We start from the raw sequence: 12626 nt of genomic DNA on the forward strand, positions 1-12626 counted from the left end.
AGAAAAAAAGTTAATTACATAGCTTTTGGAAATGAAAATTGCTAAAGTGAAATTGGAAATTAGAATTTTCTTTTACGTTCGGTGATTTGGATTTCGGAGGGAATGAGAGAATTTAGAATTGATAAATTTAGAGGGAATGAGAAAAGGTTAAGACCAATAATTAAAAGGGAATATTAGATAAGCAATTTATTTTAGTTAATATAATATATTTATTATATTAATCATAATTGAAAGTTTAATTTATAATAAATTAAATGTTAGTCATTCATTTTAATTAAGCCATATGTCATTAAAAAAAAAAAAAAGGAGAGATTGAAAATGATGATGAGCCGGATCAAGATATGGTGGGAAAATATTTATTAGTGGTCAGTGGATATGAATTCACTTCCTCTTATCTTTTCAAATTATCTGTTTGGTAAAAATGAATTCCATTCCTTTCTCCATTGGAACACACATTCTTCCTACAAAGCAAAACACATTCAAAACTCCATTATTACTCTCTACCAAAAACACTCAAACAACACCTAACCAAACTCCACATTTTATCAAATCCTCAGTACACGAAGCGGCAATTATTAGTCCATTGTCTTCTTTGTTCAGTAGAAGAGAAGCTCTCAGTGCTATTGGACTGAGTTTTTCGGCTATTTTTTTGGAGGCGGTTTTGCAACCGCAGTTGAATATTGAAGCAGTTGCTGAAGAAACTACAGAATGTGAATTTACAGTTACTCCTTCAGGTCTTGCTTATTGTGATAAAGTTGTTGGTTATGGTCCTGAAGCTGTTAAAGGACAATTGATCAAGGTTAATTTCGTCTTTCAACTTCTCTTTGATTTCGTTTAGAGTTAAATATTTTTGATTTTTTGAGTTTCATACTTGAACTATTAGGTTTGTGAGCTTCCCATGTGAATTATCGCCAACTATTTCTCAAAATACATAGCAACTATCAATTATTTACTTTTCCTAATCTATTTGAATGGTTGTTATGTATTGTTTCATAATGTATCGTACTGTATTGTACCATATCTTTTTGATGAATACAACATTAGGATAGATTGTATTGTTTGACATCGTTACATAATCTCAAACATCAACAATTTGAAGGATAAATCTACTAGAAAATTTAGGGTACGAAGTAGGTCTATTATAAAAAGGTGAATCAAGAATAAAATAGGATTTTTAAATAATAAGTAAAGGTAAAATGAGAAAAAAATAGTAATATTTTTTGGTGTGTGTTTGATTGATGAGTGGTGAGTTTTTCTGGTCAAAGAAGAATTCAAAATTTGAAGTTTATGGTTCCCATAACGACTTGAAGTAAGAATGCAATAATAGTTGGATTCGGCAAAAGCTACATGAACCGGTGCTTTAAGGACAGATCTGCCTCTATGAGGGGCAAGGGCGGATCCAGGAATTTTAGTAAAGGGGTTCAGTATACGGATGAGTCGAAAGGGTTCAGCCACTACTATTTATACATGGAAAAAAATTTTACTATGTAAAAATAGTATAATTTTCCGACGAAGGGGGTTCAGATGAACCCCCTTGCTTCCATGTACGTCCGCCACTGATGAGGGGAATGTATATATCAAGATTAACAATACTATTAGCAAACTAGAAAGTGTATCGATGAAAATATTAAGTACTAAAGATTAATTCTAGTGTCTAAGAGTTAGTTGGAGAAAGTACTGTGAAGTTAAATGCTAAAGTACTTGTTCGGAGAATGACTTCCGCCCATATGCTACTATGAGGGAAGTCAGTTTCCCCCTTTTAGTACATTTTTACGGTAACCAAACACCAAAGAATGACTTTTGTTGTACAAATGGATGCGTAAGTAAACCAAGTTAGGTGATAACAATTTGTGCAAAAGAGGCATGTATGCACAAATTTAGGTACACGCATAGTTCTTTTTGTTGCACCTCTTCATTATATACAAGAAAGCAAGTATTAAAACGAACTATAATTTGCTATATAACTTGAAATAGTATGTTCATGTAGTATGCATCAAAGGGGTGTCTTCAACTGAGAGAATTTAATTTGAACAGAAATACTATTCACTGATGTGAACGGATAACTATAAAATGAAAGTTGGGAATGACTAATGAGCTTAAATGTGAAATAAGAAAGATTGGATGAATGTGTGAACGAGCCTTTTGAATTCAATTTTTTTGTTCTTTTATTTGAGTTCCGGAGGGTTTCATTAATGAAAAGAAAAGCGGAGGCTCCATCTGCTAGTATTGTGGTTTGGAATCGATGCTTTATCAATGACTCACCCCTTCTTTGAACCTAGTCAATGATCTAGTAAAGGGAATATAATTCATAAAATGGAATGAGAACTTAAGGATGAGTAAGTTTATGAGAGTTCTCCTGCCCTTTTCACCCATCTGAACGTTTCCTTATTCTCTATTTAAGAGTTCTTAAGAGTCAGAGTAAAGCATGTTCAATTGTGCATATATATCATCTGAGAGTCAAAATGATAATAAAAGATGAATTAAAATTTTTTCTTTGGTGACTAACTTACATTATTCCCCAAATGGGTTTTACATCCCAAGAAAGGGAAGGAAATAAACATAAAGAAGGCAAAAACTTGTGCACTGGCTAGCGAAAAAAGACCCAGACCAGTTGCTCACCAAAGCTAGGCTATCTAGACCTCCGTGCTCCTAGTAGCCATTATCCAGAATATGATTCCATTCTAGCTAGGTAGGCAGTATATGCTGGAATTAAGTTGGCTCTGAAATACACCTCCTGAATAATCCTCTTGACGATTGCTTCTGCTGGCCAGGATGCATTTTGAAACACGCAGAAATGCAAGGTAAGGCTGCATACAATAGACCCTTGTGGTCAAACACTTCCCCGGACCTTTACACTCATATATACACCTTTAGACTTGCCTCGACAATGAGTTTGAGCACATGCCACTTCTTCCAGCCATCATATATTGCTTCTTTGAATGCCTTGCCAACTAAGAATTCTTTTCAGATATGACCAAATACAGGACAAGTGAAAAATAGGAGTTGCATTGATTCTCCCTGCACACAATGGACTCGTGAAGTCCAAATCTACCTTCCACTTAGCAAGTCTGTCCTTCGTTTGCAGCCTTCTTTGAATAGCAAGTCTGTCCTTTGTTTGCAGCCTTCTTTGAATAGCAAGTCTGTCCTTTGTTTGCAGCCTTCCTTGAATAGCTAACCATAGTATGAAGTATGAACTTCCATTTGGGACGACCTTAGTTGTTACAAATGAGCTTTCTCCAGCCAACTTTAGGATAGGTTCCCTGCAGTACTTGATACATTTAATAGAGAACTGTTGCATCCACATAAACTCCTGCATTGTAATCCCTTCTTCTAAACACTTCTCGGCCTTAATGATCATCCAGGATGCAGTCCTGGGCACTGTGTTCCAGACAGAACCGTTTTTATGTAAAAAAAAGAGTGCACCCACACCACTCATAGCTTCTCCTTGTTTATGCAAATATCGCAGAGCAGTTAGCAAATTGCTGCTTTATTCCATAGTTGGACATTAATCATGTTCAAGCCACAAGCTACCATAGGAGTGCATATTTTGTACCCAAGCCACAAGCGCGTTTATGGATATCTCAGCAGATCCAGTCCATCGGAACCTTTTGCAAATCATCTCAATAAACTGCAGAATTTTCTTTGGTAGTATGAATACCTGCGCGCAGAACGTTTGAATGGAAAACAAAACACTCTTTAGTAACTGAACTCTACCTGCATAGGATGGGAACTTAGTTGTCCATGAGCACACCCTCCCTAGCAACTTCTCAATAAGGGGTTCACATTGTACTACTGATAACCTTTTTGAGCTATGGGCACTCCCAAGTATCTAAATGGTAATTGACGTTTTTCAAACCCCAATATCTCCAATATCCACTGCTGAAGGAGCTACACCCTCAAGGTATACATAAATTAAGCTAGTTATAATAGTTTTCATCATTGATACTACTAGCTTTACAAGGATAGTTAAGGGTGAAAGCTGAAAAATATTTAAGTTCAAAAGATGTTCTTTCATTGCACATTTACGCAAACCCTTGGCTCTGCCGAGGTCAAAGCTATATTCTTCAGTGAGACCTGCTGAGCCAATAGCAATTGATTTGTATTAAGAGGAAAGTCTTACTCCTAAAAGCTATTTGGTGTTGTGAGACCAGATATCTGAACCCTCATTTGCTTTTTTCCTGTAATAATGATTGTTATCAGATCACGAAGAGATTATGTTGTGCAGGCACATTATGTAGGTAAACTGGAAAATGGGAAGGTCTTCGATAGCAGCTACAACCGTGGAAAGCCCCTTACCTTTCGTGTTGGTGTTGGTGAGGTAGGCTATTTGTTATTCTGTAGCAGTACTATCAGTAGTAGGAAATAGATAGATTTGCTTTTAGATTATCTCTTATCTATTGCTCTCTACAGATTTTTTGGCGGCATTTGGACAAACGGCCTTCCTTTGAGGCCACTATTTAAATTTTTGCCCATTAGTCTGGTAAGCTAAACTTGTTGGCAAAAATAAAAATGCATCCAGCTATTTTCAAAAGCGAAACTCCACTAAGCTAATTGGGACAGAATTTAGAATGTGGCTTGGAAAAAGGTCATACAGTGCAAACAATTCATTTTCCCATTGGTCTTTTAACACATGTGTCCGCTCAGCCAAAAATAATTACATTTACTAACGAAATATGCAAAATACATGCATTAATTATGTATAAATGTGTGCAGTATATGTATACTATCATCAATACACAAAAAGCTTAAGATCTGCCGGCTATTATTTTGGAGGGCAATTATACAGTGTAAAAATCCCTTTTTCTTTTCCCGAGGTTTTTGGGGCGTTAGACCATGGTACAACCAGTTGCTTCCATATTACCAAATTAGGTGTATTCTTGTAGTAACAAAACTAACTAGGCATACACTTGACTAAAATACGAAGTAAAGTTTGTCAACTATGTTAGAGTTTGCATCCTGAAAATCCAGCTTATAAAGTTTAATGAGTGTAATAGATGATAAGCTCATTCTTATTGCTTATTGTTTCATTTCATAGGTTATAAAAGGCTGGGATCAGGGAATTCTAGGAGGTGATGGTTTTCCTCCAATGCTAGCTGGTAGGAGCACATTTGTACACAAGTTTTTTCATACTTGGAGAATTTAAAAAATAAATACGATCTTATCACTTAAATTTCAGGAGGAAAGCGTAAACTGAAGATTCCTCCGGAACTTGGATATGGGGTAAGAGGAGCTGGCTGCAGAGGAGGTAAGCTACTTCAATGAACGATGCCCAGTTACATATTTTCGCTTTCTGTTTAGCCATCGACATATTTTCGCTTTCTGTTTAGCCATCCAGCACCCACAGTTCACTGGCCCGACTTGTTCTAGGCCTGTAAAAGGGTAAACCGCTCTCTATGGAAAGATTTTCCATTCACGGAGCTTGAAAACGAGACTTCTGATTAAGGGGAGAGAGATCCCAATTATCCTACCACACATGGGCGGAGCCACCTTAGACAAAGGGTGATCCAATGAGCAATCTTTGCCAGGAACTTATGTGGTATACAGAGGTTAAATGGTAGTTATTATGAGTATTGTACATTTAGTTTTGCACACCCTTAATATAATTGAGTAAAAAACTTGCACACCCTTCGTCAAATTTCTGGCTCTGCCACTGCTACCACACCCCTCTGTGGTGCCGGTCAGTTGCATATGTTCTTTTCCTGTTAACCATCCTGTAACCCAAGTCCACTTTGCCCGAGTAGTTCTAGGTACACTAAAAAGGTGAAGCACCCTCTACTGAAAGATTTTCCATTCCAAAGCTCGAAACCCAGACTTTTGGTTAACGGTAGAGGGACCCTAACCATCATACCACACTCCTCTTGTAGTGCCGGCCAGTTGCATATGTGATATGTTTAAATACGTGCTAACTGTTTCGTACTGTTGGTTTAGGTACATGCATTATTCCTCCAGAATCAGTTCTTTTATTCGATGTGGAGTTTGTTGGCAAGGCTTAGATTTAAGCAGCAAAAAGTATAGTTTCTTCCATTGAGCTGTTCATGAAATGATTATTCTTCTTTGCAGCCAATTTATGAAGGACTATATATATTTGTTAGGTTCATTAGTTCGTCAAAGGGAAAATACGTTGTAAGCTGCAGTGAAACAATAATGTCTGTTAATACTTGAGATCTTGGCTGTGCATACCATGAAGTGTTTGTATATTTTTTGTTACATTTACAAAAACAATCATTTCATACAGTACAGTTTATATAAAGTAATTTTGCTGGGCAGCCACTTTTTACAGCGCCTTTTAATTTTTTTTTTATCCACAGCCTGTATAGGCAAACTTCAGAAGAATTGATATCATCTGCTTCTTCTTCTTCTTAGTTGTCGTACAATAGTGTTTCGAATCTATATCAATTGAAACATAATGCTTGAAGAAAAGTGAGCGATTAATTAGGAGAAACTTGAATGTATTGGGAAGTAACCATTGTTGCAATTATGAGAAGTGAGTCTTGACTTTCGAATATGAACATTGAATTTAAATCAAGTGGGGTTGTTGGAAAAGTTCGAAAACAAGCAGGGATCAAGTTTAGTCATTCAAACTTGGAAAGCTACTTTCAGTTTCAAACATATACGCCTAAAAATTCAGGCATGCATGTTGGAACTTGTAAAGCCCCAAGTGTTTAGACACTTAAATAGAGCTAAGAGCGAGCCTACGTGACCTCTAAATCCAGTATAGATTATTTTGGGATGGATTCGGAGGTGTTGGGGATGATTTTAGGCAAGAAAAAGTGTCATGCATCGCAAGGGGGAACCCGTGCGCTAGCCCCGTGTCACGTGGAGCACCGCAGGGGGCTACTGCCTCACCCATGTGGTGGACCCACGCCACGAGGGAGGCAGCCCGCGTTGGGCCTTGCGCCGTGAAGGGGAGGACCACGCGTTCAAGTGTGCCCCCCCCCCTCTCCTCCCCCTTTCATCAAGAGGACGTCATTTTAACCCGTTTTAGGGATGTTTAAGTCTTTTTACACTATTAAAACGTTCCTCATCCACCCTAAAGGTTCTAAGTCACTAAATACAACTCCTAATCACTCAAATCACATTCCAACCTCCCCCAATTCACATAAAGGGAGAACTAACTAGGTTCAAGGCTCTAAGGTAGATTGTTCATCAAATTCTCGTCATTAGAAGGTATGTAGAACGAGCTTAATACTTATGAGTTTAAAGATATGTTTTCCCAAACTCTTAAGTCTACATAGAATATGAATTTCCAACTTAATTCAAAGACATGAATTTCGAACTCCATTGCGAGTGATAATTTGTGTATTTTACTAATATTGTGGTTTTCTTAATGTCATGAGAATAATTGGGTTTTGAATGTTACTCTTTTACTTGGTTGTTCACTTATGAAAATAGATGGAAGAGTACAATATGGTTTATGCATTACGCTTGTTTTCGGTATGAATATATGTATGAATAAAGACGGAAGAATACAATTCGATTTATGCATTTCACCTTATGGTATTTCTCACTTGGCTCTTAAATTATCATTTTGTGGTCAATGCTTTAATTTTGAAAAGGCTAAAGAGAAGAAAAAGAGATGGCTAATATGACTTGCAAGTCTTGGTATGACGATATCAATGCAGAAATTGTCATTTAGAATTAGAATGAGTTTTTAGAAAGATGCATGGTTTAAAGAACTAAAATTGGGCTTTAAGAGCATTAGATGGTTGCCCAAGAAGGCATGAGTTGAAAAGCTTATAGCCCAAAACCGTGTTTTACCGACATGTGGTTGATTCTATCCTGAAATTCGGATAATCATTATATACTTGGTTGTTTCTAACCTGAAATTTGGATAATCATTATATACTTGCTTCGTACCTTTGGTATGCTAGAATAGAATGTAGAGACTCCAATTTCTATGACAAACTTTGATTGAGATCTTGGTCAACGAGTTAAAGCCGGACCCATATAGTTCGTCGTGTAGTAGAAATATCAAGAATACCATCTAACTCAGAAGTAAATTGTTATTGTTGTTGTTGTTAGAATGTAGAGACTCCAATTCTTACGACAAAACTTAGATTGGGGACTTAGCCAACGAGTTAAAGCCGGACCCACATAGCCCGTGGTGTAGTAGAAATGTCGAGCATAACATATAACTCAGAAGTAAAGAGTTATTGTCGTTGTTATTTCTGTTCATTTTACATGCCAATACATTCCTAGTATTGACCGTCCTCGGGCGGTTACATCATGTCATGATATAGGTTCGGAGGCTCAGTCTCATGATCCAGCGCAACAATAGAATTGTCACACCTCTTTTTTACTAGAAGATACAATTTGAGTTCGAAAGGGTTTGATTATTAAGTGACAAAAAGGAAAATTTATTTCAAAATAGATTTATTACATTCAAAACTCAGAGTTGCCACTTGGCATAAAACCTGTGTGCCAAGTCACCTTTGAAAATTTCTTTTCAAAACGATTATGACTCTTTAAACTGATTTGCGAACAGAGATTTCGGATAAGAAATTCTGTTGACCGAGGGGAAGGTATAAGGCACCCCACAAACCCGTGGTTCGACCACGATCGTTTTGTAGAGTATATCGGCTAGTATGACACTATGAAATGAATAGACCAATAAAACGCATAAAACAAATAAACCAAACAAAATTCAAACCAAGATAATGTCAAGTTCGAATTATACAGTCCCAAAAATAGAAAAATGCGAAAAATGTAAATCTTATTCTAACCCAATCCTAGACTATGCCCTACCCGATACCTCAGGTCTTGATCATTATAATCTTCCACCAACATAATACGTCGGGACATTCCCTGGTGAATTAACACAAATTGCCTTGGGCATTCCCGGCTAAATGAGTAGATTTTTTTCAATGCGAGAAACCAACACCATTCAACAAACACTTCAAACATTCACAATTCATAATTCTTAAATTTGCCTAGCCGGCCTACCGTTTGCCTACCAATTTTAACCCATCATGATATTTCGGGTTCGATCCAATCAACGTCAATTTTAAATCAAACAATTAATCAATGATGCAAGAAGGCAATTACATTTTATCAATTTTTCATTTCCGCCCCCCATATTTCATTCTAAAACACAAACGGAATATCAATCCACCAACCAATCCATAATTACGAAAATCAAACACCAAATCAAAACAAACAACAATTCACACCATCAATCACGTAAAAATCACAAAATTATGAAGAAAGAGATGAAAATTGGACCTCAAATATTTTTCAGTTGGAATAATCCTTCCGGCTAAAAACGCGTCCAAAATCTCGAACTGAACCTCAACAAAACAAATAAATCCAGCTTTGATCTAATCCCCTTTACTTTTCCTCGCCAAAATCGAACCAGAAATCACAAGCGGAGAAGACCAGTACCAATTCCATATCGTTTTCCAATGAATTTCAAATGAATATTCGCCGGAAAGGGGACGGGGTGACTGTTTTGTTGGATTTTTTGCCAGGTTTTGGTTTTTCGATGGGGTTTGGAGTATGTTGAAGCTAGTTTCGATCAGGTTTTGGGGATGGGACGTTTACGGCGAGGGAATAAGGTTGTTGGCGAGTTGGGTGTGTCGAATTTAAGGTTGGAACAGTGATTCCGGTGAAATTTCGCCGGAATTTCAGAGTAGTGCAAACTGATTTCGCTCCCGTTTCTCTCTCTGCTTTTCCCTCTAATTCTTCACTGCTTTCGCTCAATCCCTCTCCTCTCGATCTCTCTTACCTTCAGCTATTTTTCTGATCACCTTCTCTCTATTTTCTCTATCTCCGATCATCAGTCTCTCTCTCGATTTACTGTGCGTCTGTGTGAGTTTCTTCACTCTGTGTGTTTGTGCATATTGTCCAGGTGAGAATATGTGTGTATTCTGTATGTGGGAGTGGTGTGTAGATTCGTTGTTGTGTGTGAGTGATGAATATATGTATAGAGTGTGTTTTCTATCTGTGCGTATATTCCGTGATGTGTATATATATTTTTTGTCTTTTGTGAGTTTGTTAGAAAAGGGAATAAAATGTGAGAAGGGGTACGGTGCATGAGATGGGTAGGGGTATGTGAGGTAGGATGGTTAGGGTGGGTAGGATGAGATTAAATTTATTAGAGTAAGGTGTCAAAAAAATGGTTATGAATTTGTTTATTTGGCTTTTAAGGGGGGTGGGAGGGGGCATTATCACATAATTGAGGGTGCATGGTAAGACGGGGTAAATGGATAAAAATACACTTTCAGGAGGGATAAAATTATGTGTCTATATGGATTATCCCAAAAACATCAAAGTTGGTGAACCATCCATCTTCGAAAGGCAATTCATTTTGACATTCAGTATTTTCAGTTTTCATGATATCGTCGGAGCCTTGTTCCAGCCTAGACAGTTTAGTTATGATTACAGGCTTCGTTAGCTGGGTCTGATAGATGTTTTGTTATAATATTATATTCAAAGTTCGGGAATTCCATTTTATTTAGTTTAACAGAATTCCTTGAATATCATTATATTTCCGCACTTCAATATAAATTATGCTTATGATATAATGTTAAGGGGTCTTCTTGGGCCTTTCTGATTCAAAATGTCCATTGCGGCCAGAGCCTTGGCTCGGATCGTGATAGAAGTCATGTGTGATAGCCGGAAGCTAACTTGCACTAGCAATATTCCAACTTTAAGTTGAACTTAGGATGCGAATTTTTGCAACTTTGGGCGCATTTATCGAAAAATGATTTTTAAAGTGGCTAAACTTATTTAACCTTGGTATGATTTAAATAGTGGTTCCAAAATAGCAATCAACTTTCCCCGATTTATATTATTTGTTATGACTTAAATAGGGTTAGAAATAAGGTTATTTAAGAGAAGATGAGAGTGGCTTCGGTGAAAGACAAGATGCGGAAGGAGGTTGCGAAGGTTCGAACATGTGATGAGGAAGTGCACGGATGCTCTAGTACAGAGGTGTGAGAGGTTGGTTATGGATAATTTTAAGTGGGGTAGAGGTAGGCTGAAGAAATATTAAAGGGAGGTAATTAGGCATGACATGGAGTGATTACAGCTTACGAAGGACATGACTCTTGATAGGAAGGTACGGATGATGCAAATCAGGATAGAGGATTAGGGGGCAGGAGTGCATCCATAGTAGTAGGGAGGAGTGCTTTGTTTCTAACTGTACCTGTAGTTTTTTGTTCGTAGTGTTGCGGTGATGTTTGTGATCTCGAATAGATTATTTATAGTATTACTTTGTCAGTATCTTGTTTCTTTTATTATCTAAAGGTGTGTTATCCTATTTTGTTATTTATTTTTATGTCTTTTGTTTGTTATACTATTACCTGTCCTGGGTCAGGAGTTTATCGAAAATAGCCTCTCTAATTCATCTGATGTATCCTCCCCAGACTTCAATTTGTAAGAATATACTGAGTATGTTGTTATTGTTGTTAAATAGTGGTTCATTACCCTTCATAATTGGACTCACTGTTGCATTTAATTGAACAATAATAATAGCTTGATTTTGAACTTCAGTAAAAAGCAAAGTCACCCACTATGAAATTCATCCTATGTAATTTTCTGATTTTGCTAGGCCTTCCACTACCCCGCCCCGGCTTCTTTCTCTTGCCATGGCCTATGACCCTAGGCAAGTTAACTAATGTGGAGCTGCATAGGAGAGAGAAAGAAGTCATTTAATCGCTATCACTTCCTGATAATGCAATTTTATCACAATTTCTTGAAAAATGAATACTCCCTCCATTTGTTTTTACTTGTCACTAATTTCCTAATAGGATTTCTAGTTTTACTTGTCATTTTTGACATATCAAGAAAAGACAATTTCTTTTTTTCTATTTTACCCTTAGCATTGATTATTTTTTCTCCAAATTAATTTCAAGACACAATGTAAATATCATTTAATGGAGGTACAATGGTAAAATAGTCATGCTATCAATTGTTTTTCTTAATAGGTGTGTCAAGTTAAAATGTGTCAAATAAAATCGAACAGAGGGAGTACCATTTTAATGGTGCATTATAGTAACCAACTAGATATCAAGGAGTCTATGATAGCATGACTCAAATATATATTACTTTCTCATTTCAATTTTTGTGACACAAATAGAATTTGGAGAGTCAATCATATTTTTAGATATTTTAAGTTGTTAATTATTATAATTTATAATACTTTTTGCATAATTTTTTAAATAATATATGTTACTTTCTTTGTTCCAACTTGTATGGCATTGATAAAATTTCGATAGTCAATTAAATTTTTTAAATATTTTAAGTTGTTCTTTATAATTTTTTTTTGTTCCAACTTAAGTGACATTGATATAATTTTGAGAGTTAAACAATTTTTTCATATATTTTAAATATTTTAAGTTTTTAATTATTGTAGTTTATAATTTTTTTATGTAATTTTTTTAAAATATAATAAAGAAAAGTAAGATAAACAAATTAATACAGAGAAAAAATAAAAGAGAGGCAAGCGAAAGAGGTCAATGAAATTGTGTGAAAGCAGGAATGTTGACCTGCTTGTTTTAACACAATTTTATTGTCTCCTTTCCCTTTTATAAGTAAGTAGAAAATTATCCAAATCAACATGAATGTAAAAAAAAATTAAATCTAGATTGAAACAAATGGGATATGTCCAATCCTTTTAGATTTCT

At 36.1% G+C, this 12626-nt stretch overlaps 1 protein-coding gene and 1 long non-coding RNA gene across 2 annotated transcripts; one reads left to right on the top strand and one right to left on the bottom strand.

Annotated features, from left to right (window-relative positions):
• The first annotated feature begins 276 nt into the window (after positions 1–276).
• Positions 277–6290, top strand: LOC107848846 (peptidyl-prolyl cis-trans isomerase FKBP13, chloroplastic). Its single transcript, XM_016693583.2, has 5 exons — positions 277–799; positions 4226–4318; positions 5036–5096; positions 5177–5245; positions 5929–6290. Exons 1-5 carry the CDS (start codon positions 422–424, stop codon positions 5991–5993), a joined length of 666 nt encoding a protein of 221 aa, XP_016549069.1. The 5' UTR covers positions 277–421; the 3' UTR covers positions 5994–6290.
• On the bottom strand, positions 2464–10518 carry LOC124891785. Its single transcript, XR_007049876.1, has 2 exons — positions 9223–10518; positions 2464–3658 (listed from the first exon to the last, which is right to left on the bottom strand). It is a non-coding gene; the product is annotated as an uncharacterized LOC124891785 (long non-coding RNA).
• Positions 10519–12626: the final 2108 nt, after the last annotated feature.

This window comes from Capsicum annuum, unplaced genomic scaffold (assembly GCF_002878395.1).
Source record: "Capsicum annuum cultivar UCD-10X-F1 unplaced genomic scaffold, UCD10Xv1.1 ctg4061, whole genome shotgun sequence".
Taxonomy (NCBI): domain Eukaryota; kingdom Viridiplantae; phylum Streptophyta; class Magnoliopsida; order Solanales; family Solanaceae; genus Capsicum; species Capsicum annuum.

Excerpts from the sequence above, each read along its gene's own strand:
- LOC107848846 (XM_016693583.2), top strand. The coding sequence starts at position 422 with ATGAATTCCATTCCTTTCTCCATTGGAACACACATTCTTCCTACAAAG. Across the intron at positions 800-4,225 it reads TTAAAGGACAATTGATCAAG|GCACATTATGTAGGTAAACT; the intron begins GTTAATTTCGTC and ends TATGTTGTGCAG. Across the intron at positions 4,319-5,035 it reads TTCGTGTTGGTGTTGGTGAG|GTTATAAAAGGCTGGGATCA; the intron begins GTAGGCTATTTG and ends TTCATTTCATAG.